This window comes from Pecten maximus, chromosome 8, assembly GCF_902652985.1.
Source record: "Pecten maximus chromosome 8, xPecMax1.1, whole genome shotgun sequence".
Lineage (NCBI taxonomy): Eukaryota > Metazoa > Mollusca > Bivalvia > Pectinida > Pectinidae > Pecten > Pecten maximus.
In genome coordinates this window covers 4,354,006-4,381,296 of record NC_047022.1, presented here as the reverse complement: position 1 = coordinate 4,381,296, position 27,291 = coordinate 4,354,006, and the positions used below count along the sequence as shown (strand labels likewise).

At 34.8% G+C, this 27,291-nt stretch overlaps 1 protein-coding gene across 3 annotated transcripts; it reads right to left on the bottom strand.

Annotated features, from left to right (window-relative positions):
- Window positions 1–2,414: 2,414 nt before the first annotated feature.
- On the bottom strand, window positions 2,415–24,727 carry LOC117333687 (fructose-bisphosphate aldolase-like). Of its 3 annotated transcripts, none has more exons than XM_033893106.1 (8): window positions 24,549–24,727; window positions 17,385–17,505; window positions 16,195–16,461; window positions 11,923–12,083; window positions 9,352–9,435; window positions 7,991–8,165; window positions 5,692–5,891; window positions 2,415–4,015 (listed from the first exon to the last, which is right to left on the bottom strand). In XM_033893106.1, the coding sequence occupies exons 2-8, from the start codon at window positions 17,494–17,496 to the stop codon at window positions 3,923–3,925; spliced, it is 1,092 nt and encodes a 363-aa protein (XP_033748997.1). In that variant the 5' UTR covers window positions 17,497–17,505; window positions 24,549–24,727; the 3' UTR covers window positions 2,415–3,922. The 3 variants fall into 3 exon arrangements, with proteins under 3 accessions (XP_033748997.1, XP_033748998.1, XP_033748999.1); XM_033893107.1 differs by lacking the exon at window positions 24,549–24,727 and adding an exon at window positions 19,589–19,674; XM_033893108.1 differs by lacking the exons at window positions 17,385–17,505; window positions 24,549–24,727 and adding an exon at window positions 16,846–16,921.
- Between the last annotated feature and the right edge of the window lie 2,564 nt (window positions 24,728–27,291).

Genomic DNA, 27,291 nt, shown 5'->3' with positions numbered 1-27,291 from the left:
ACGGTAAAGAACGAAATTATAAAACCCCAGTATTTTTTTTTTTTTTTTTTTTTTTTACTTCCGTGATATATATTTTTTCTAATTACAAATGCACTTGTTTAATTGATAGGAATTATTAGTCCCTATAATGAAATGTATAGTGTTAACTTGTCAATTTTGGGCTAGGGTTACGGCCTAGCTCTAGCCCTGTTTTAAGACATTCACATTATCTATGCTAACTGAAAGATTTTTGTGTTTTATTTTTATTTTTTTTTATTTTTTTTTACAAGATTCTGTATCTATATGAAAAAAATGTAATGTGTGTTATATTTTTTCATACAATAATAAGAACATTCTTGTTTGTAAGACAAGAATTAAAGATGAATTTTTATTCTTATTTGAAATTACATTAACGGTTTTTAATATTTTTTTGTGTATTTATGTTCTATGAATATATTTTATAGAATGACTATGATTTACTATTTATGTATATTTATATTCTATAAATGTACTTACTTGAATGGCTTATATGATAATCTATGTTTTGATTTTATATTCTATAGTACTTATTAGTAAAAATATCAGCCTAATTTGATATTTGAGGGTTTTTGCAATTCGGTGGCATTTGACATGTTTTGAAGACATGAAATTATGCTGTATTTGTTCATAAGACAAACGAAATGTAAAATATCCATAATTCAATAAATACTAAAATAAATGATAAATTTTATGTTCAATACTGGACATAGATAAATAATGAGTACTATAAAGTATATATACGACCATAAGATAGATCATGTCGTGTAGCCTATTTAAAACATTACGATATGTACAATATTTTAACTGTAACTTTAAAATGTTAAAATAAAGATTTTGTAATATCACTCTTGATTACTTATTCTTAATTAATGTCATTTCATCTCTAAAACATTTGTTCGTCCATTATAACGTATCAAAACGAAGCATCTACAAAACATATCCTGAATGTAACAAAGTTAGTTGATGTTTGTACAAGAGTATAATCACATCAACTTCTACACCGCATTACAATTTTACGCTCAATATGTCTAGGTTAAAGCAAAACAGTCACACTTTACCACTTCCGAAGTAAAAGTACTGTTTGGACCATCAGTCAACGATAAAGGATGAAAGGTCAAGGATAAAAGGTGAAAGGTCAAGGATATGATGAAGGTGAATGACAAAGGAACTATGTCCAATTGGCATTTGATTGCATATTATACAAATTATATCAGCAGGCAGAAAGGATATCAATTCATCGACCTCATACGAATGTAGTTACATATTACGGCTGCTGGAAAAACGAAAACATGTTCATCGTTATGGTATTTTGACCTCGGATCATTTCACTATGCTTCAAAATACCATGCTACACTGGGTTACCTACTTGCCAAACAGCAGTGTGATATTTTTGTTCACTCTAGAAGTTAAACGAACGCTTTTGATATATTTTACAACTGTAACCTTGAAAATAGGTCAAGGTCATATATATGATGAAACTTCATAGTGCTTTCGGTCTTCTGGAATTCAAAGTTAATAAAAGGTATCTACTATATGTGAACTCTCTGGCCTTAAAAATAGGCAAAGTTTGTTTATTCTGGAACTTTTGGGGATTTAATTGAATTTAATTATCAATGATCTAGATTTTATAACACTTGAGAAAATAATTCACATTTTTTTTAAAGCACGTTTGATAAATGCAACATTGAACATAAGGCAAGGTCATTCACATAAGGAAACTTCATAATATTCCATCATTAGTACAGCTGATATAATATCATCCCTCTGGGTTTCTGGAGCTTCAGAAGAATATTTTAAAGCATCGTAGAAACTTTCCTGTACCTTAGCTATATCATAGTTAAATAATAGTACCAAGTTACTTATAGTTTTCTAGAAGAAGTTGACTGACTGACGATCAGTAATTTATCATTCTTCTCTCAATGATTGCAAAAGCTCACCGGCAGCAGCAATCACACTATGCATTTATTTTCTATGCATGTGTAAGCTTGTCATTTTGAAATTGTATGTCACATAATATCGCTCGTAGACCTCTAATGAATGTATAAACCAAATAAGAAGGATGTGGACTTACAAGCTTTTCAAAACATATCTCCAAAATCTTTAAAAAGGGTTTTGTGCCAACAAATTAAGTCCACTAAATGGTAAAATGCAAAACAAAAATTACATTTTTTTCTGTATGATTTTGCCATAACATCACCCCTAGACCTCTAATGAATGTATAAACCAAACTAGAAGGGTGTGATGTGTATACTTTTGGACATAGAAGCTTTCCAAAAACTGATCCCAAAAACTTTAAAGTGGGGGTGGGACGGCGACGCCGACGCCGGGGGTACAGCATTAGTTCACAGTTACTCGTACCTGGTGAGCTAAAATTAAATGATTAAGACAAAACTCCATTATAAAAATAATCCCTCCGGTTTATTGTTAACAGTTTAAAAATATGTGAATGATACCAAGACAATAACAAAGTCGAACTTCCTTCTCACAAGATCATTAAAATCTACAAAAAACATACAGGTGATATGGCTTCCGTCTCCACAAGGTCATTAAAATCTACAAGAAAATACAGGTAATATGACCTTCTATATTGCTTCTTTAACACTGACTGCTTGAGGTGTCACCGTCTCCACATCGGTTTCGCTTAATCACTATTTCTTTGTGAACATTGTCGATTGGTAAAATTGTTTTTAAAATGTATTTTCATTGATTAAGCAACAATGTTAGCCTTTATACATAAACAATACAAATTGTTGGTTTTAAACAGAAATGACATGTCCCCTTAAATTAATGTACAGACATATATCAAAATCCAATATGATAAGGAAATAAGGTAATTTTACTGCAAAAGTTTTCCAAACAAATATCATTGTGTATTTTCTTATGTAAACAAAACTTGTGTTATCTGAATTCCTGTATCAACCAGAACTAAAATACGGATTGAATAAAAACATACATGTACAGTAATATTCTAAAACTAATCTAAAATTATAGCTAAAAATTGCTTTCAGTAGGTATAATTATTACATGAAAGATATTTCAGTAATATCAAATGAGCTCAAGGTAAAATGATACTTTTCTAATCTACTATTTCTCTGGTTAGATGTCAAATATACCCCGACTCACTCTCTACATTCCATAACTAACACCCATCGAGCGCTGAAACATACTGTCCACCTCCTACAACATCTATAACTATCTTCTTATTCATGCCGTCAAATTAAAACATTTACAAAGATTTCCATTCTCTGAAGCTTTGAGCAATAGCAGACATGTTGAAATCATTATTTCAAAATAAAAAATAGATTTTTTCGAAACAATTAATCACAATATTTTGCTACATTTTCCGAAAAATAAAAACAAAGCTTATTCACAGCATTTCTTATGTAATAAATACTGACCATATATGTAATTTATAAACTTAAAATTTGTCAGCATGTAGGATGTTAAATGAAAATTTTAAATATTCCATAATTTTGGTAAATTATACTGAGAATATCACAAAAAATAATTTCAATAGTCCCATATGACTTATTTCATTAGCTTGTATGTATGGAGTAGTCTCCCTTTAATCGGACAAGTGGAGATTTATTTTTGGTGTCATTCATCATGTGATGACTGACATGGTTTAACTGTTTTGTTACTAACAGCTCTTTGTAATACAATAAAGGTCATAACAAGAGTAGCCTCCCTTAGATGGAACAGTGACGTTTTAACAACTTTGCCCTGACTAAGCTACTCCTTAAATAAAGTTAGATGTACATTAAGCTCACATATTCAAGTGTTCTTCAACATGATAATATAAAGATGACTCATTTTTGCTGGAGAAAATAGAACGAAACTGCGGATATTTTATAATTTTTTGATGTTGAAATCCTCCTTCAAGGTTATCCATCGGAAGAGGTTGTTAGTAGGTATGTTTAGGGACAAACAGGGATTCGCTGGCTGCTGAGCTTCCATCTTCTCCATTGTACTGACCCATGGCTGCCAGTCCATTCAGCTACAGAAAAAAGATGATAATATTATCAATTGGATACTGGATCTTGTGTACAGCGAAACCTGACTTTACTGACACTTAACTTTGTCAAATCTTTTATACAGAGACATATGAGTTTACTGACACCCCAATTTAAAGACCTCCTGTAATATACAGTAAAACCTGACTTAACTGACATCTATCTACAAAGACCTCCTATAATATACAGTAAAACCTGACTTAACCGACATCTATCTACAAAGACCTCCTATAATATACAGTAAAACCTGACTTTACTGACATCTATCTACAAAGACCTCCTATAATATACAGTAAAACCTGACTTAACCGACATCTATCTACAAAGACCTCCTATAATATACAGTAAAACCTGACTTTACTGACATCTATCTACAAAGACCTCCTATAATATACAGTAAAACCTGACTTTACTGACACCTGTCTACAAAGACCTCCTATAATATACAGTAAAACCTGACTTTACTGACACCTGTCTACAAAGACCTCCTATAATATACAGTAAAACCTGACTTTACTGACATCTATCTACAAAGACCTCCTATAATATACAGTAAAACCTGACTTTACTGACATCTATCTACAAAGACCTCCTATAATATACAGTAAAACCTGACTTTACTGACATCTATCTACAAAGACCTCCTATAATATATAGTAAAACCTGACATGACTGACACCTGTCTACAAAGACCTCCTATTATATACATTAAAACCTGACTTTACTGACACCTGTCTACAAAGACCTATAATATACAGTAAAAGCTGACTTTACTGACATCTATCTACAAAGACCTCCTATAATATACATTAAAACCAGACTTTACTGACACCTGTCTTTAATGACCTATTATATACATTAAAACCTGACTTAACCAACATCTATCTACAAAGACCTCCTATAATATACAGTAAAACCTGACTAAACTGACATCTATCTACAAAGACCTCCTATAATATACAGTAAAACCTGACTTAACCGACATCTATCTACAAAGACCTCCTATAATATACAGTAAAACCTGACTTAACCGACATCTGCCTTTAATGACATCATGTAATATACAGATAAACCTAACTTAACTAACACTTTTCTTCAAAGACCTCCTGTAATATAAAATAAACCTGACTTTACTGACACCTGACTTAACTGACACCTGTTTTTAATGATGTACTGTAATATACAGTAAACCCTGACTTAACCGACACCTTTAATGACCACATGTAATATACAGTACAACCTGACTTAACTGACATCTATCTTCAAAGACCTCATGTAATATAAAATAAAACCTGACTTTACTGACACCTGACTTAACTGATACCTGTCTTTACTGACACCTGTCTTTTATGACATTCTATGATATACAGTAAAACCTGACTTAACTGACACCTGTCTTTAATGACGTACTGTAATATACAGTAAAACCTAACTTAACTGACACCTATCTTCAAAGACCTTCTATATTATACAGTAAAACCTGACTTAACTGACACCTGTCTTTAATGACATCCTGTAATATACAGTAAAACCTCACTTAACTGACATCTATCTTCAAAGATATTAAGCCCACTTACCACTTACTTTTTAAATTAACCATTAATAGGACAGATATGTGACATCTCTTAATTATCCTGTGCTAAGCAAGCATCTTACTTACTTTTGCTCGGTTAATGAGTGTGGCTTGAGCATTGGCCAGATTGCTGTCTTGACCTTGCCAAGCTTTAAGGACACTGGCTTGGAGGGCTCGGCCGAAGGAGAAGCTAAGTGCCCATGGCTTACGTCCTTGGTATTGGTTTATGGCATTAAGGTTTTCAGTGGCACTAACTTCGGACTGTCCACCAGATAAGAACGTGATACCTAGAGAAGATGAAATTGACAGATATCTTGTTATCCTTTCACTCATCACAACAAGGGGAGATGATCAGTGTATCCCAACAAGGGGAGAAAACTAGTACATCACAACAAGGGGAGATAATCAGTACATCACAACAAGGGGAGATAATCAGTACATCACAACAAGGGGAGATAATCAGTACAACACAACAAAGGGGGGATAATCAGCACATCACAAAGGGAGATAATCAGTACATCACAACAAGGGGAGATAATCAGTGCATCACAAGGGGAGATAATCAGTGCGTCACAAGAAGGGGAGAGTACATCACAACAAGAGGAGATAATCAGTACATCACAACAAAGGGGGGATAATCAGTACATCACAACAAAGGGGGGATAATCAGTACATCACAAGGGGAGATAATCAGTACATCACAAGGGGAGATAATCAATACATCACAACAAGGGAAGATAATCAGTACATCACAACAAGGGGAGATAATCAGTGCATCACAGCAAGGGGAGATAATCAGTGTAACACAACAAGGGGGATAATCAGTACACCACAAGGGGAGATAATCAGTACATCACAAGGGGAGATAATCAGTGCATCAAAACAAGGGGAGATAATCAGTACATCACAAGGGGAGATAATCAGTGCATCAAAACAAGTGGAGATAATCAGTACATCACAAGGGGAGATAATCAGTGCATCAAAACAAGGGGAGATAATCAGTGCATCAAAACAAGGGGAGATAATCAGTGTATCACAACAAGGGGAGAAAATCAGTACATCACAACAAGGGGAGATAATCAGTACACCACAAGGGGAGATAATCAGTACATCACAACAAGGGGAGATAATCAGTACATCACAACAAGGGGAGATAATCAGTTCATCACAAGGGGAGATAATCAGTGTATCACAACAAGAGGAAATGATCGGTACATCGCAACGGGAGATAATCAGTGTATCACAACAAGGAGAGAAAATTAGTACATCACAAGGTAGAATAATCACTACATCACAACAAGGGGAGAAAATCAGTATATCACAAGGGGAGATAATCAGTGTATCACAACAAGAGGAGATGATCAGTACATCACAAGGGGAGATAATCAGCACATCACAACAAGGGGAGATAATCAGTACATCACAACAAAGGGAGATAATCAGTACATCACAACAAAGGGGGGATAATCAGCACATCACAAGGGGAGATGATCAGTACATCACAACAAGGGGAGATAATCAGTGCATCACAAGGGGAGATAATCAGTGCGTCACAAGAAGGGGAGAGTACATCACAACAAGAGGAGATAATCAGTACATCACAACAAAGGGGGGATAATCAGTACATCACAACAAAGGGGGGATAATCAGTACATCACAAGGGGAGATAATCAGTACATCACAAGGGGAGATAATCAATACACCACAACAAGGGAAGATAATCAGTACATCAAAACAAGGGGAGATAATCAGTGCATCACAGCAAGGGGAGATAATCAGTGTATCACAACAAGGGGGATAATCAATACACCACAAGGGGAGATAATCAGTACATCACAAGGGGAGATAATCAGTGCATCAAAACAAGGGGAGATAATCAGTACATCACAAGGGGAGATAATCAGTGCATCAAAACAAGTGGAGATAATCAGTACATCACAACGAGGGGAGATAATCAGTTCATCACAAGGGGAGATAATCAGTGTATCACAACAAGAGGAAATGATCGGTACATCGCATGGGGAGATAATCAGTGTATCACAACAAGGAGAGAAAATTAGTACATCACAAGGTAGAATAATCACTACATCACAACAAGGGGAGAAAATCAGTATATCACAAGGGGAGATAATCAGTGTTTCACAACAAGAGGAGATGATCAGTACATCACAAGGGGAGATAATCAGTGTATCACAACAAGGAGAGAAAATTGGTACAACACAAGGTAGAATAATCACTGCATCACAACAAGGGGAGAAAATCAGTATATCACAAGGGGAGATAATCAGTGCAGCACACGAGCAGATGATCAGTACATCACAAAGGCAGATAATCAGTAAATTACAACAAGGGGAGGAAATATCTTATACAAAGGGAAGCAGATTACCTGGTACTGCGGCAGGCACAGCTCGGCTGAGAGCTTGGACGGTGGCACGAGCATTATCCTCAGGTTTGTATTTCTTTGCGCAAGACTGACCAGCGGTCACCATGTTTGGTTTAAGAAGAGTCCCTTCAAGGTAAACATGATGGTCTGAAAGAGCCTTGTAGGTAAAGGCCAGAACCTGGAACAGACAAATTGACATGAACTCTATGGTATGAAATACTTCTACCCATAGAGATCAATCACAGTTCTACTGTGAAATGTTTCTACCCATAAAGATCAATCACAGTTCTATTGTGATATGTTTCTACCCATAGAGGGTAATCAAAGTTCTATTGTGATATGTTTCTACCCATAGAGATCAATCACAGTTCTACTGTGTTATGTTTCTACCCATAGAGATTAATCACAGCTCTATTGTGTTATGTTTCTACCCATAGAGATCAATCACAGTTCTATTGTGTTATGTTTCTACCCATAGAGGGTAATCACAGTTCTACTGTGTTATGTTTCTACCCATAGAGATTAATCACAGCTCTATTGTGTTATGTTTCTACCCATAGAGATCAATCACAGCTCTATTGTGTTATGTTTCTACCCATAGAGATCAATCACAGTTCTACTGTTATGTTTCTACCCATAGAGATTAATCAAAGTTCTACTGTGATATGTTTCTACCCATAGAGGGTAATCACAGTTCTATTGTGTTATGTTTCTACCCATAGAGATTAATCACAGTTCTACTGTGTTATGTTTCTACCCATAGAGATCAATCACAGTTCTACTGTGATATGTTTCTACCCATAGAGACAAAGTTTTATTATGTTGGACTCCAAACCATAGAGTACTGTAATTGCGATTCTATCATGCCATTCTGATTACTCATGTCCATACAGATTAATCATCAACATTCTACTATAATAGACTCCAGAGAATTCTATTATGTTGTACTTATACCCATACAGAGTAATCAGATTATATCAAACTAAACACGAAAGGATAGAGAATAATCAGAACTATATTATATTAAACTCTAAACCTTAGAGAATAATAAGAATCATATTATATTAAACTCAAACCATATAGAGTAATCAGAATTATATTATATGGAACTCCAAACCATAGAGAGTAAAAATGATTATATCATATTAATCTCCAAACCAAAGAGAGTAATTCTGAATGGCGTATGTCGAATTTTAGGCAACTTTTCATGGACTCAAATGACCTACTTCTGTTAGCATCCTTTTATTCCATAATGTAGCCACATTCAAATCTTGTAAGACAGAAAGCTTGCCAAGGACAAAATCCTTATGTCCCAAACCATGATATGTCTGAAGGAGTTAAACACAGTTTCAAATAAAACTTGCCTGTTCTGTGACTTTCTGTGCCGTTTCCAGATCATGGTCTCCGTCACACAACACTTCAGGCTCCACGATGGGCACCAGTCCATTCTGTGAGCAAAACAAGAGTCAATCTAATAATATATCAAATATTTAGAAACATAAATCATTGTAAATATTACACATTGTCAATTGTACATCCCATAATTTACCCACAATACACCTACACAACATTATGAATATGTATTTCTCCAAAAATATACTTACAAAAATGAGATTAATGTGTTTCCCTTGATATTGCACTTTTCATCAACATCATTTTGATCTACGTACAACACCAGAGTTACTGCCCTTTGTTTCATCACTCACATGTTTCTTTTTCATCAATGTTTGCTGTAGAAATACTCTGTTGTAATTTGTCCTTTCGTGTTGTGGTTAAGATATAAAGCATGGTTGTGGTCTAAATACAACACATTTAGATGAATTTCCTGTACCACAACTTTTCTTAAGATAACTATTTAGGGTTAGATACAGGGCTCTAAGCGCCACCTATTTTAGTGGCCATGGCGCCTTAAATTCACTATTGGCGATCAGTTCTTGACCTATAAGGTACCTGCATGGCCACTAAAAAAAATTGTGTAAATTTGCAATTTGGTTAATCTATCAAAAAATTACAGAGAGATGTAATACTGGTGTTCTTTATTGAAGACAACTAGGACAGGCGACTAACTTTTCCAGTCGGCAACTGGATTAATATGACTTGGTCGCCAAATAGGCAATCCAGTAAAAATATCCACTTTGAGCCCTGAGATGGGAATCTTTAAGTATCACAACATAGTAAGTATGTGGGGGGAAATTTCGTACAGTTAGGTTATAGGCACAGTATAGATAGCATTTTGATCTACCAGAGTTATCTCCCTTCATTTCTTTCTACCACAGTTATCTCCCTTCATTTCTTTCTACCAGAGTTATCTCCCTTCATTTCTTTCTACCACAGTTTCTCCCTTCATTCCATTCTATAAGTGGATTGTGTAGTGATAAGACTGATTGCCAGTAGCAGCACGTACAGCATTACAACATTATATCAAAGTTGTCTCCCCTGAAATATTTCTTGATTCCAGTGTATCAGACTAGCCAGGTGTCGCCACCAACATATGTGACTGTATCTCTTTGTACACAGTGATTTCAATACATGTATATTATTGTTTGTAAGTATCAAAACAAACAAAAAATAAAACTACCAATATAAAAGATACACAAAATATTCTTAATATAACAAAATTGCCCCAATCAAATCAGGCCTATCAAACAATAAACTATTTTCTTTTAAGCCAAAAGATCCAAGAGGGGTTTTGCATTGGTGACGACCAATGAATGATTTTTATTGGATCTATATATGCAGGACATCTTTCCTCTAAAATGAATAAAAAAAAAATCAAAGGGATTCTACATCTGAAATACGATAAAGATCTGTCAAGAACTTTCGAAATGGACAAGAACTTTCGAAATGGATATATATAACAGACCTCAACTAATAAAAGAAGAACTTACTAATGATATTTGAGAAAGATGTATGTGGAACTCTTCTGTGAAATAACAACAACAAACTTGTGTTTCTATTCATACATAACCTAGGATCAAGACAAACCTACAAATGGAATTTGAGAAAGGTTCATAAAAATCTGTCAGAGATATAGCCATCAGAATAATTGTTTACAGACAGACCACAGACAAATGGTCACTTGAGCTGCCCTCCGTCTAATGATAGTGCGCTAAAAAGCTGCTTGTTTTTCGGCATAGCCTCATCATATAATTTTGGCCCCGTATATGATGCGACAGGTTGTGTTACTGGTCAAAATGAAGTATGTGATTGTCAATGTAGCGGTAAATGCAAAATGCAGATATGCAATTAAAAACCAAACAAAGCTAAGATTGAATGCAAGCTGAATAAGTGGATGTATCTTTTCACACGACACATTAATAAAATTATATTCCTGATTTAAATGCAGTCTTATAGTTATTATTACCAAAAACGATTCAAATTGATCTAATTTTGTTATTCATGCTGAGACAGAATTAGTTCCTGAATTTATTTTACCAGCAGTTTTACAGTATAAACCACCAGCATTAAAACTATGCCGTTTATCTTTTTTAAAGACATTTCTTGCTTAAATCTAATTTTGACAAGCAGGATGGGTTTTGCTTTTAATGCTAAAGCAATACATGTTCCCGACATGCCCTCGATAAAAATAGTAACGATGACCCTTGACCCCCCAAAAAAACTCAAACTTGTCCAAGATATATAAGTTTGATGAAAATCTCTGAAGGAATGAAGACACTAGAGCACAGGCAAACTTTGGCGTTACATATGTACAAAACGGACAGAAAGAAAAACTATTATAGTCCCTTCCGTTTCACAGACAGGGGACTAATAAATGTTTTATTTCATCTAAAGCAAATTGATGACATTTGAAAAATACATAGCAGACCAATGATTACGTAGCATTTGTACATACCTATTTCCGTAGATACAGACCAATTGGGCCTATTACCAGGCATTGACAAATTGGTGACAGATAATGATGTAGTCAGACCTACCTGCTGACAGATACTGGCGTAGCGCGCAAGAACGTTTCCATTTTCAAACATGGCCTGATATGAAGGTGTTTCTTTACCGATCTTCAGAACACATCGCCATTTAGCGAACCTGGCGCCATCTTTGTAGTACTGGGCACACCTCTCGCCAAGGCCATCCAGACCTGAAATATACACACAACAATAACAAGAGATGTCTCATAGCCGCATAATGCAAATTTGTATTGGACAAGAGGCCCATGGGGCCTGTATCGCTCACCTGGTTGGATTTGACCAAATGTCAAAATAATGTTCATGTTCAATTTGTTAATACATATACAACAAGAGGCCTATAGGCCTAAACGCTCACCTGCTGTGATTATAGCCCCATATCATTTTTTTACATCCCCCTACAAACCAACTAGAGGCTGATAGCTGCATGGCTGGTGGGCAGTATATTACCAAGGGTCTATCTCAAAGAATGTAAGGTTAAAATTTCTGGAGAATGTGATTCTGGAGATGGCAAAAAAAATGGATATCTTGAATGATGAAGTTTTTGTTGTTGTCATCATTTTCATCATCAAAATGTCGAATGCCAAGTTTGCAATATTTCGATATCAGGGTTTTTGCCAGGCATATTTTGGGTCCGGTACACGGACCCATTCCCAATTGAAAATTGGCATGTATTTTCCCAATTTCGGTCTATATTTTCCCAATTCCGGTCTGTATTTTCCCAATCATAAGACAACCTAAAAATTTGGATTGATACGAGCTTCCAGTCATTATTTTGTCCACGTTAAAATGTTACCGTGAGTCATCGTGTTGTTGTTGGTTTTGCGATTCGCGCATGCTCTTGGATAGTCTTATTGAAGTCATATCATATCTGCGTTTGAATCGCCCCTTTAAAGGGGAGTTTAATGCAAAGCGTTTACGTACATTGACTCGTTCTATTTACCGAGGTCAAATCAAGTACTGACTCGGGACGATGTCACACAATTCCAAATATTACGCAAAGAAGATTTTTCTCAAAGATTCGAAAGATTTAATGAAAGTTACGAGCTTTTTCAAACGAAATACTGGTAATTCCCGATCTGAAAGTCAGGCAGCTGCTTCAAACGATCTCCAACCTGACTGATTTCCCTCTTGACAAGCTTGTTAATGAGTTTAAGCACACTAAAGACAGAAAATTAAATATTCTCTGATTGATTAAAACAAATATCCTGAAAAGAGATGCTGACTTGTATTCATTTGTACAAATATTATGAAAAGAAACAGCTAAGCTTGTATAATTCATATATTTTTCCAATTTTATAATATATTCCCAAATTTGATGAAACACCGATGGTATTTTCCCAATTTGTGGAAAATGCCGATGATATTTTCTCAATTTTTGTTCAGGGACCCTTTCCCAAAATAGCTGGCAAAAACCCTGGATATATATATACATATTAAGTTGAAGTAATGACATTACAGTATTTTGTCAACTTATTGAGGCAATCTAGACAAAATAATTACCTAATATAATTATTGAAAAAGTAGGTAACAGTGACCTAATTTTGCAATATCAGTTATCGGCATGCATTTATCCTAGATGTCCATTTCTGTTGCCCTAATATAATTATTGAAAAAGAAGGTCACAGTGACCTAATTTTGCCATATTAGCTATCGGAATGTCTTTTCATCCTAGATGTCCATTTCTGTTGCCCTTATATAATCACTGAAAAAGTAGGTCACAGTGACCTAATTTTGCAATATTTGTTATCGGCATGCCTTTCTCATCCTAGATATCCATTTCTATTGTCCTAGCATAATTACTGAAAAAGTAGGTCACAGTGACCTAATTTTGCAATATTTGTTACCGGCATGCCTTTCTCATCCTAGATGTCCATTTCTGTTGCCCTTATATAATCACTGAAAAAGTAGGTCACAGTGACCTAATTTTGCAATATTTGTTACCGGCATGCCTTTCTCATCCTAGATGTCCATTTTTATTGTCCTAACGTAATTATTGAAAAGTAGGTCACAGTGACCTAATTTTGCAATATTTGTTATCGGCATGCCATTCTCATCCTAGATGTCCATTTCTATTGCCCTAATGTTATAATTGAAAAAGTAGGTCACAGTGACCTAATTTTGCAATATTTGTTATCGGCATGCCTTTCTCATCCTAGATGTCCATTTCTATTGCCCTAGCATAATTACTGAAAAAGTAGGTCACAGTGACCTAATTTTGCAATAGTTGTTATTGACATGCCTTTCTTATCCTAGATGTCCATTTCTATTGCCCTAGCATAATTACTGAAAAAGTAGGTCACAGTGACCTAATTTTGCAATATTTGTTAACGGCATGCCTTTCTCATCCTGGATGTCCATTTTTATTGTCCTAACGTAATTATTGAAAAGTAGGTCACAGTGACCTAATTTTGCAATAGTTGCTATCAGCATGCAATTATCATCCTAGATGTCAGTTGATGTTTTCCTATCATTATTCCTGCTTAGAGCAATGTAAAGACATAAATAGTATCAATGTGACATGTTTTCCACTTGCACAGTATCACTACATAATATAATATATGTATATGACTAATGAATTAGAAAACTGAAGACTCTCTCATTTAAATTATCAGAAGTTTTCTAATCTTTACCATATTTACACATTAAAGCTAGACACTGGCTAACTGGGCAGCTCTGGAGATAGGGCTCCATTCCCAGACCTCTGCTGTCCCTTTATCTAATTAATTTTATTGTTTTCCTGTGTGCCCCTGAACCAGCAATATCATGGTTTCATGCAGAGATTAAGCTAACAGGTTTTCTCATCAAAACTATTTGGTATCAGAGAGGAAAAAATCCAAAAGCCTAGTTATCTTAAACAAAGAAATGTTCTACAGAACCCCCAATTTGGGACCCCTAGCAGCAATGTTCACACTGAAGAGATATACAGTGTATACAGACAGGTACATACCATACAATTGAATTACAAAAAATGTAATTAAAAATCAACCACTCATTATACATACTCCAAATTAAACTCGTCTCTTTATCATCTTTATCTGAACCTTGTTATTGAAAATTAATTCTAAATGATGTTCCAGTCATTAGATATCTTGTTCACAAACAAAAAATAAATACTTTTCCATAGCTCATCAGAAGATACTTGCTGTGGTGGCCATCTTGTAAATTCAATGAGTTTTTGAAACAACACCTCTTATTCAGAAATGTCACTAGAACATTCCTAGAAAGTCTTATTACTACGAAGCAAATAATATTGGAGTTATAAGGAAAAACATAATTTCAAAGATGGCGATCATGGCAGCCATCTTGAATTCTATTTTCACTTAATGAATACAAATATCTAGTCAGGACCTTCTAACTAATCATTCAATGCTAATTTCAACACTCTCGGTTAAAAAAAGTTAACGGACGACGCACGACGCACGACGCACGACAGACGCCGGATGATACCCCATAGCAAAAGCTCACATGAGCCTTCAGCTCAGGTGAGCTAAAAAAAAAGACAAAAGGTCAAATAGGCCTGTAAGTATTCCATTTTTTCAATAGCAAAATTTGATTATAAACCTGATCTAAGAATTATAGGTCTCATATAACTGAAAAAATGTTAATTTATACTTAATGAAATAAATACAATTTCAAAAATATTGATATCATTAAATTAAAGGTGTTTTAATGTAACCATGCACAGGGGGAAAATTCTGTGTGTAATTTGGGTGGAAAAAATATCAACATTTTCTTACCTGTATTCAATTACATAGATTTATATCATGAAACCAATCTTGAGAGTTTTTCTTAAGATATTTTTTTTTTTGATAAAAGGTTAGAAATTTTAGAAGGATATACTAGTAAATCTTTGAGGTGATGATCGTTTTACATTTTTTCCATTATTGCCATCCTCTTATCCTTAAAAAAGGTGGGATGAGTTACAGCTAGAGGCAGGTGAGCTCATTTGGTCAAATGTGGTACAGGTTTTGAGCTCTTAAACAAAAATATAATGTTTTGAATATTTTTCCAGCATTTTTGGAGAACAGTATATTTGAAACTGTTTCAAAATAAGATAAGCTCTCTGATTTTGATAAAAACTTCTGGAAACTGAATCCCAGTCGTGGAGACTCTTTGCTATATAAAACAATCAGGTATTAAAAGCAACTCCAAGCTTAAGAATGAAAATTACATTTACAAATAAGAACTTTTCTCTATTGGAGATACACAGAGAGTAATGTGGTACTCTACCTTAACATGAAAATATATTTATATTTTAAACGATGGAGTTATCCCCCCTACCTTGTATAGTAGATTCTCCATCAGTTCCCGCCAGAGGGACCATGCCCTTGTCAACCTTGATTCCTGGTACGATGCCCATATCCTGGAGAGCTTTCACCATGGAGACACCTTTACTCGTTGTCTGGTAGAATGTTTCGTGGAAAAGGATCACCCCTCCGATATTATTAGCCATGGCCTTGTCAGCGGTGAACAGCAACTCACGATAGCGTCGTCTGTTATCCTCGTTATTTTCAACATTTATAGTCGCGAATCTTTTCCCAATGGTTCCTGTGAAACAGAGCATAACTTACTTATTGTTATCAATGAAATAAAAAACTTATAAAGATTTTCCTGTCACAGTGCAATTCCAATGGATTAAACAATAATGGCTTCAAAATGACAAATAGATTACTTCTTCATTCACGTGAACATTCACAGACGTCAGCAACTTGGTTCCCATTGTCATGTTATTATTAGTAAGGAATCATTAACAGCTAAGATCCCCTTGTTTGGAGTCACACTTACCTGTAGACTCATCAGCAGCTAAGATCCCCTTGTCTGGAGTCACACTTACCTGTAGACTCATCAGCAGCCAGGATCCCCTTGTCCGGAGTTACACTTACCTGTAGACTCATCAGCAGCTAAGATCCCCTTGTCTGGAGTCACACTTACCTGTAGACTCATCAGCAGCTAAGATCCCCTTGTCTGGAGTCACACTTACCTGTAGACTCATCAACAGCTAAGATCCCCTTGTCTGGAGTCACACTAACCTGTAGACTCATCAGCAGCTAAGATCCCCTTGTCTGGAGTCACACTAACCTGTAGACTCATCAGCAGCTAAGATCACCTTGTCTCGAGTCACACTTACCTGTAGACTCATCAGCAGCTAAGATCCCCTTGTCCGGAGTCACACTTACCTGTAGACTCATCAGCAGCTAAGATCACCTTGTCTGGAGTCACACTTACCTGTAGACTCATCAGCAGCTAAGATCACCTTGTCTGCAGTCACACTTACCTGTAGACTCGTCAGCAGCTAAGATCACCTTGTCTGGAGTCACACTTACCTGTAGACTCATCAGCAGCTAAGATCCCCTTGTCCGGAGTCACACTTACCTGTAGACTCGTCAGCAGCTAAGATCACCTTGTCTGGAGTCACACTTACCTGTAGACTCATCAGCAGCTAAGATCACCTTGTCTGGAGTCACACTTACCTGTCGACTCGTCAGCAGCAAGGATTCCCTTGCCAGGAGCCACTATGGCATTGGCAGTCATCCTCAGCTCTTTTTCCTGAGCTTCTGTCAAGTATTGTGGGAAGGTAGGCATGATGGTGATCTGCAAAATTAGAAGCAAAGTTGACTTAGGTGATCAGCAAAAACCAAAACAAACATCTACAGAGTACAGTATCGATCCTGAAAGAAGTCCTTTAAATTTCTTTTAATGTTATTATTATCATAAAGGATTCTTTTGCAAGACAATGAAAAAGCGCATTATACAGCTTACAGAAAACATGCATGCTTGAGATTTGCTAAAGCAATATATGTCCCCTATACTGACCCTGCTAAAAAAAGTAACATTGACCTTGACCCAAAAACCCTGAAACTCAAACCTGATCTGTACTCATACTGAAGTTATATACAAATTTTCACTACCATACCTTGAAGCCTAGCTGACTTAGTGCAGAAAACTGAGAGTGGACAGACTAACGGACTGGGAGGAAACCTTTAGCTCCCCCCCTCCCCCCCAAATTTCATCTGTTCATTTTATCAAACGTTATGGAGAAAACAACATTGTTTGCCTAATTATTTGATTCTAAATTAAATGTGACACCTCCTGTACATGTTATTGGTTTCTTAATAGTTTAATAGACCTCAGACACTTCTGATTTGAACAGAAATAAAGTCTTGAATATTTCTATACCAGAGTTACATTGTACTGAACACTGAAATAAAATTATGTCCTGACTAACTTATATTAAGGCCATGTTTAGTTATTATTTCCTTTCCCATTTCTCTCCTGATTCTACGAGGGTTGAGATGAACTTTAATTGAGTTATTATTAATATCATAAATTTAATTTTTATTTGTACATGTCAATATTTTGCTCATTTGGTTTAGTGCAATCAATATTTTTGCTAAGTTTGTCCCAATTCGTTATCCAAGCTAGCTTAATGAACCTATATATACCTACACCGAACCACTATGTATATACTAAGGTCATGATGTTGGCTCCGCCCTTAAACAGGATCTATATGATTAGACTGACTTTAAGTGCTAAAAGAAATTAAATGAAAAAGACATGATGTGAAACTAACAGGTACATATACCTGGTATATATATATATATATACACACTCTGTCATGCACTAGTACATATATATAATACATACATACTTACTCTGAGTATCATAAAACATTGTACCCTATATATCAGTCTTGGTATATATGATACATGTACATTTTGTACCTACGTATACATATTGTACGATACAGATATACTGTCATGACAATCACTGTACATTCAAATTCTAGATCATTATATACATTTGTACCTACGTATATACATATACATATTGTACGATATTGTCACTGTACATTCGAATTCTAGATCATTATATACATTTTGTACCTCCGTATACATATTGTATGATACTGTCACTGTACATTCGAATTCTAGATCATTCTATACACTTGTACCTACGTATATACATATTGTTTGATACCGTCACTGTACATTCGAATTCTAGATCTGTAGAAAAACTACACATTTGTACATACATATACATTCGAATTCTAGATCAATATATACATTTGTACCTATGTATGAATACATATTGTATGATAGATCACTGTACATTCAAATTCTAGATCATTATATACATTTGTACCTACGTATATATATTGTATTATAGTCCGAGTTTCCTCTGACCCTGACACTGTGTTACCTACGTACACCAGACATATGGTGTCAGGGCCAGAGGAAACTCAGGCTAATTGTATGATACAGTCAACAATCTGTATAGGAAAATTACTACGATATACGTATACACACAAGCTTGTCGACCTTGATTATATCTACCTAGATATCTATATCAACAGGTAAGGCAGACAACATGAAAATATATATTCAGCCTGTTTTTATACAGCTTTTCACCCTGACAGACTACAACTATATATACATATGAAGCTGGTCTGTGACTGACTATTAATAAATATAACTATATGTGCATTGTATGAACATGTAAAACAGGGAGATATTGAGATGAGGGTAAAATTTCTGACCCTGAACTTTTAAAAGTAGAAGATAAATTACCCTTCATAATTAAGCAATACAATTTCTGTAATACATAAATGATAACCTGCAAGTTTAATTTACAATAGCCCAGAAATAAATATTCCTAAAACAACATATATATATACCTGAAAAAAATTAACTTAGTTATAAGAATGAGAGGATCCTGGATCCTGTCCACTTGTCCTAGGCCTGATCACAGAGAGAAGTAGGTCACACCAGGACACATTGATAAGACAGTACTTATCATATTGTATTACCATAATTACACTATATGACGCCCCTTTCTAAATCCCGATAATGAACTACCACAAATATATGCTTAATGCTACACTCAAAATTAAATCACTGTTCAAGCAAACTTTATATCCAGAATAACCATTTTCAAGGTCGAGAAATTCTATATTAAACATGACCAGACACATTACCAAAAACATCCTAAATATGACACTTGAAATTCAAATACTATCAAATTGCATTCTATTACCGTAATTTCCCTAATGGTGTCCCTCTCTACATCATGAAAATACACTAAACATAAGAGAATATTTTGTAATAGGAAGAAGTTATAAAAAACACCCTGTCCGTATGTGGTGGGGCTCGAACTAGCGACCTCTTATAACTCTCAAGCCAAACATTCTACCACTAGACTTAAGTTTGTTTGTTTGTTTTTGTTTATCGTCCTATTACATAATTAACACCCAGGGTTACAAGGCCAGATTTTGGAGGTGGAGGAAAGCCGCTGCCCCAGGTAGGTTTCGAACACGCAACCCAGAGGTGGAGAGCTAGTGATCAAGTGTCGGGACACTTTAACCACTCGGCCACCGCGGCCTAAAGGGAGATATCCACTAGTCTGATGAGCTAGTAATATATATTGCAATATTACCAGAAATATCCTAAATACGATAATCAATAACGAATACTGACTTATAATTAGCAACCTTATCATGGGAATTAATTACTCTAGTAATGACCCGCTTTAGATCCCAACAAAAGCCCTATATCTAGATATGAATTTGAACCACACAAGCATCCTAAAAGTGATGTTCTGATATTGTTATAAACTGCTTTATGACCAGGATCACAGATTTTTAATGTTGCCTTTCTTAGAATTTAATGGTGGTTGCTGTTAGATAAGATAAAATGTTAACCCTTTCAACCCCAAGAAACTAAAGTGGACTCTGCCATTTATTCATCATTTGAAGTTCAATATGGTCAGTGGGGGTGACAGGGTTTTAAATAAAAGTTTAGTTAGCTTTGAAGGTACTGATCACTTTTTTTTCACTTCTTCTTGAAAATATTTTTGCCAACCATTAATTAAAAAAGTCTACTCCTTAAGATTATTGATTAGCCTCTGGGTTAATTACAGATTACTACGGTATCCATGTATTTTTTTCTTATTTTTTTTCCCAATACATGTACCGTATCTGGATTTATAAGGTGATTAATTTAGAAATATGAAATAACTAAGTACTGCTTTATCATTTCAAGTTTTGTTTGATGTTAATTGAGATGTTATACATCGTTTTGGACCTGAATACGGGAACATGCTCAAGTGAGATCGTATGTGTACGGAACGTGTGGCTCACGATCGCGATCGACTTGGATAAATCCACGTAATTGCTAATAGATACACAATTTCAAGGAATTAAACATTAAAATAATTATTCATTTCTTTGATTATTTGTTAACTATTACTTTCTAAATGCTTTATATATGTTATATATATATATATATAAGTATTAAATCAATCCTGCTGTGAAAGGAAACGATCGCAAATCTCAGTGAAATCACATTCATTCTGACTGGGAAAAGGCTTGTACTTGCGTATAGTGCGCAGTGGTCTTTTTCACTTGTCAATTTTTTTTTTCCTGTGGAAATTATTTTTAATAATCAATATAAGTTCATATAACACGCTTCACCATTGTTTTGAAAAGAAACAAAGTTCACATTTTTTTACGCACTACTATTGTAATCATCATTATTTTTGAAATGTTCTTATTGACCATGGAAAAAATTATTCATAATTTTGAATTTCTCCTTTAGGTGTTTTACTTAGCACAATCAAATACAGAGAATGTCCAAACAGAAGCTATGCTTGTTGTGTATACTATATGACAATGATATATCATCAAGGGCACAGGCACTTGTCTTAATTCATATACCTATGAGTTTAATTGTTTAATGTATAATGTTATACAAAACAACTCATATTAAATCGAGACTAGCCCCTGTGCTCTAGACCTGAAATCCATTAGTCATGAACAGGATGTATATATCCCATACCTATCTAAGTTTAAAATGTGACTCATCTCAGTTATTGAATCGATGAAAACTTTAAATATCATACACTGACATTAAATGGGTTATTTTCATTAGAGAGACAAAGTAGTATGGCGGTACAAAAGTGTCTGTTATAATAATTACTCCTGCAAACTGTGTAGGCATAACTTCACTATAAAAATTCTAAAATTCTGTAGCCATATATATTCACTATATAAATTTCTTTGTAGGCATATATTCACTATATAATTTTTTTGTAGGCATATATTCACTATACAAATTTCTTTGTAGCCATAATGATATTCACTGTAAAAATTTCTTTTTAGGCATATATTCACTATAAAAAATTATTTGTAGCCATATATATTCACTATACAAATTTCTTTGTAGGCATATAGTCACTATACAAATTTCTTTGTAGTCATATATTCACTATACAAATTTTTCTGTAGTCATATATTCACAATACAAATGTCTTTGTAAGTATACATTCACTATACAAATGTCTTTGTAGCCATATATTCACTATACAATGTCTTTGTAGCCATATATTCACTATACAATGTCTTTCTCTGATTATACAGTAAGAGGAACATGTCTGTTTGACTTGTATATAGTCAGTGTTAAATAAAAGTCTTTGACATTCAGCTGGTGAAACATGTTTTTTGACTTAATTTTACAGAGCTGGGCCCTGGATTTTCACTTATTATTGGAGTACTTGATGACAGCAGAACAATTTACCCCAAATTACTCAAAACTCCCACAAAACCACCCTAACTCATGCTTTAAGACAAGAAAATATTAAGATATACTAAAAAATAACTTTGTTCATGCTTTTTCAGCTGCAGGTAAGGTTAGACATATACATTGACTTATATATTACAGTTACTTTAGTTACAAAAGGGGAGATAATCCTACAGACTGAAGCAACATATTTCAATAGATGATTTAATAATTAATAAGTACAATGGGACATATCTATATCATTTTTAATTTGTTGAAGCTCATATAATAATGATTGAACTCATATCTTTTATTTTGCATCTGAAGCGTATATTCTGTCCATTCTTACACTTTGCTAAATATATGTACATGTACTTACAACTATTTTTATATTGGACAATGGTCTTTTACTGAATACATAATGGTTAAGCACCGACATGTGTATCTTTGCTTCAGTGATATCGATGAATCTTATGTAATTGTGTATTGTTTCATTAATTGTGCTAATAATGTATTCATAATTTTTTAGCTAATTAATCAATTTTAATCCATCTTCTGTTAATACTTATCAATACAAAATCTTGCTTATTGTGATACATCATTAACACGTTTACTAACAGAGGACCCTGTGGAAGACTAGCTTTGCTAAACAGGTTTTTATTCAATTCAAAATTATTTCATTATTCCAAATATATACAAATACATGTTCAATATACATACAATCAATAAAGCTAATTATATTAGAAATTTAAATATTATTTATGTATATTATTATCATTTTTGTTAATTTTTTTTGTTTATTTTTTTTTTAATATTTATATATATGAAATAATAGGATCAGACAACAGGATTACCCTATATAAGTCTTTTCCATAGACCGGTTGCAGATAGGTATAATAACAGGTTTTTATCATCAGTAAATAAAGTTTATTATTATTATCATTATTAAAAGAATTATAGTGACCAAGGGTTCTACGCCGAAGTTTTAACAGTTAAAGGATTGACTCGGTTGGGTTCCCATACATTTCTGATTACTTACAGCGGTACATCTAAAAGGAATTAGCTAAATTTATCACACATACAATTTTCATATTGACTTTTTGTCTCTGCGTACTAATTATTGATATTTTGGGGGTAAATCCCTCTGCATCTTGACAGGAATTGTGTTTTATTTGTTCTTTCATAAACTAACTGTTAACATGATCATTATTGTACATTAAACAATAAGAACAAAAACCGGCCAGTGTCTCAGCTATGTCCAAATATCTGATATAATTTAAAAATTGAAGTACCATTACTTTCATGATTATAGGTTACATAGCACTGAGCAGTACATACATGACCTTCCAGTGGCATGGCCACACTTAATTTGTCTAGGAGAGAACTCATTTTTGGTACCATTACTAAAATAGTTCCAATTTAACTCATCTTTTTTACTGATAAAACCCACCAACAAGCAAGATGGCACACATATTTTTTTTCCAGTGATGTGTTTTAAGTTAATATATCTGATATATATATGTGTGTTAGCTACAGTTTCCTCTGGTCCTGATCATGATCACTAAATATATATTCCAGCATGGTGTGAGGGCCAGAGGAAACTTGTGCTGTAATAGTGTGAATGATATGTATGTATCATAATTAGGAAACCGAGGAGGCGGGAGTAACCAGAGCGTGTAAATCTAAAGTGAAATACAAACCATATTGAAACTATTTAGAAAATGAAAGCATAGAGTTTCGAGGTGTGTGTATCTGCATCACGAAACATATATCATTATATGTAAAATTAAATGTTTTTTCCCACGCCCAGGGTCCAAAGTCCAAACAGATCCCCCTCCCCTAAAAGGGTTATCAAAACTCGTCATTGGACATTTTTGACCATATTATCCTGTTTTATAAGTAAGTCCAACACTGAAAGAAAAGTCTTAGATCTATAAATAAGCACAGGTAAACGTTTCATAATTTCTAACTTTCCACCTTAGACACGACTTCAATGAAGCTGAACGTTACGTGGCCTCGGGTAGAAGCAGCAGAGCTATATATGACTACTTACCTGATTTAAAGATTAGAAACTTTACTTACGTGTATCTGGACTATTAAACAGTTAGGTAGGCAAGAAATGAACAGTTGGATCGTGTGGTGTGTTTTCGTAATCGGCCAAACTTGTGTTACTTTCTCGACGATACCGGAACACCGTTGTTTACTTTTAGCTTGGGTAGACGTGTGCTGAGGTGGAGGTGTGTCGGATAACAGCAATCTGATTGGTCAATGATATAACCTTCACCCTGACAAACCAGCTGGGACCACTCGTAAATAGTCGGCTGTTTCCGTAGCTGAAAGTTTACCGGAAGTTAACGCAAGTTCTGTTGCCAGAGTACAGGTCTCACACAACTAATATTAGTTCACGATGTGTTATTACCAGTGACTCCATCCCCACAATCGATCATATTAAGTTAAAATGATGTGAATTTTATATCAAATTAAAGTTTAAAGATTTCGATGTTATTGGATAGGTTTAATTAAGCAATAAACTGCCTAGATGCGGCAGACCTACTGGTATAACTGCCACATGTGTCACAGACAAACTGCTAGCGCGCACCATGATTGTTTGTCTGTGACACATGTGGCAGTTATACCAGTAGGTCTGCCGCATCTAGGCAGGTTATCGCTTATATTTACGTTCTATTAATGAATCGCAAAAATAAAAAAATATGAAAAAAATCTTCCAAAATTCAAATTTCCCGCTTTCTACCGTCAGGGCAACTTCAGTTATACTCTCATAGATGAAGCTGCTTTTGGTAGGGATTTACTAGTAATATATAAGGGCATTGCCACACCAAATGTAAATATTAGCATATAAGAGCACACTAGTACTTAATTTAAAGACAGTAAGGGTTACTGTCTTTAAATATTTACAATGGATTTGGAAACCGCTATCATCGGCCCCAGGTGGAAATCGTCTAAGCCAGGGACAGGGAACCTCCATCTGGGGAATTCCCGCCTTTTTACACGTGTAATCCTGTTTATTTTATTCTCCCATTTAATATGTTATCTACTCAGTAAACAGTTGCAAACCTAAGAAACACATTTTCTTGTGAAAAAACAACAACTGATTGACTGAATTTAGTTGTGCGAGACATACACATGTATAACCGTGCATCGTAATCTTTAGATATAAATCAACAAATTAATATAATTCATGATACATATTGTACTTTACGATTAAGACATTTACAGATAACTCGCTAAATATTATCTATATTGTCTCCCTCTTTTCCCTTTCTTTTTCCCGCCTATCGACTATCTCGTGGTTACTACACAATCACGCGTGAAGAGGTGAGACTTTTATGTTGATGGAATAGTGATAAGGGACATTATCTTATTGACTGTCCTGCATTTAATAATTCAAAAATCAAACTTTTTAACGAGGGTAATGAAAATCAGTCAACATTTCCATCAGTGGCAAAGGAAGCTGAAAAGAAGTGAGGGGACACTTGAGAAATCTTCATCTTTTTTTCAATTTAAATCTAACATATGTGTATTTCATGCATATTTGTTACAATGGATTTATTTCTTTATTCTTTGTATGTATATGTGATGGACAAAGTTTAACCTTGCCTTCTTTATATTGATTTTTTTTTTTTTTCGGCATTCCCGTATGATATTCTTTTGGCCCCGGATATGACGCGACAGGTGGCGTTACTGGTCAAGATGAAGAATGTGATTGGTCAATGTAGCGGTAAATGCAAAATGCAGATATGCATTTAAAAGCGAACCAAAGTTAAGATTAAATGCAAGCCGAATAAGTGGATGTATCTTTTCAAATCACATATCAATACAATTATATTCCTGATTCAAATGTAATCTTTTTATCACCGAAAATGATTCAAACTGATATAATTTTGCTATCCATGCTGAAACAAATAAGTTCGTTGATTTATTTCACCAGCAGTTTTACATCAAAACCACCAGCAACCAGAAATTGCAAATGGTTAGATGTGTAATTATCTGCCTCTTCAATACAAAAAAAAAAAAAACTGTTGAATGCAACCATTCTCAACCATGGAAAAATTCGGTTCACGTTACTGGTAACTTTGTTACATTTTTATAATTTTTTACTGACATTGAAATGAACTATTGTATGATAAGTTCAATATAACTATACAAAGTGATAGTCTGAATTCATGTTAAATCTAACCTTTATTTTTACCTGACTATAAGTAATTAGGTCATTATTAGCGGTTACACCGGCTACAACGATACATGTTCCGTCAGGTATTGTATAAATTTAGTTTTTAATGTTACCATTACAAACATATGTTCGCTCGGGTTCGAAAATACAGATATATTTACTGAAGTTAATATTAATTTTTTTTTCTTCTAGATTTTAGATGACAAAAGTGGGAGGGGGGGGGGGGGGGGGGGGGGCAAAAAGTATTGCTTTGGTGGTTCTGTAGTGTGGTGTATGGTGGTGTGTGGTGCTGGTGCTGGTGCTGGTGGTGCTGTGCTACGTATGTGGTGCTGTAGTATGCTGTGTGGTGGTGTGATGGTGATGTGTTGTGTGGCGGTGGTGGTGCTGTGCTGTGTGTTGTTGTAGTGTGGTGTGTAGTGTGATGGTGTTGTGTTGTGTGGTGGTGTGTGGTGTGTGTGATGGTGTGTAGTGGTGTGTGCTGGTTTAGTGTGGTGGTGTGATGGTGATGTAGTGTGTGGCCGTGTGTGGCGGTGTGTGATGTGTGGTGGGATGTGGTGGTGGTGGTGTGTGGTGGTGTGTGATGGTGTATGGTGGTGTGTGGTGGTGTGTGGTAGTGTGTGGTGGTGTGTGGTG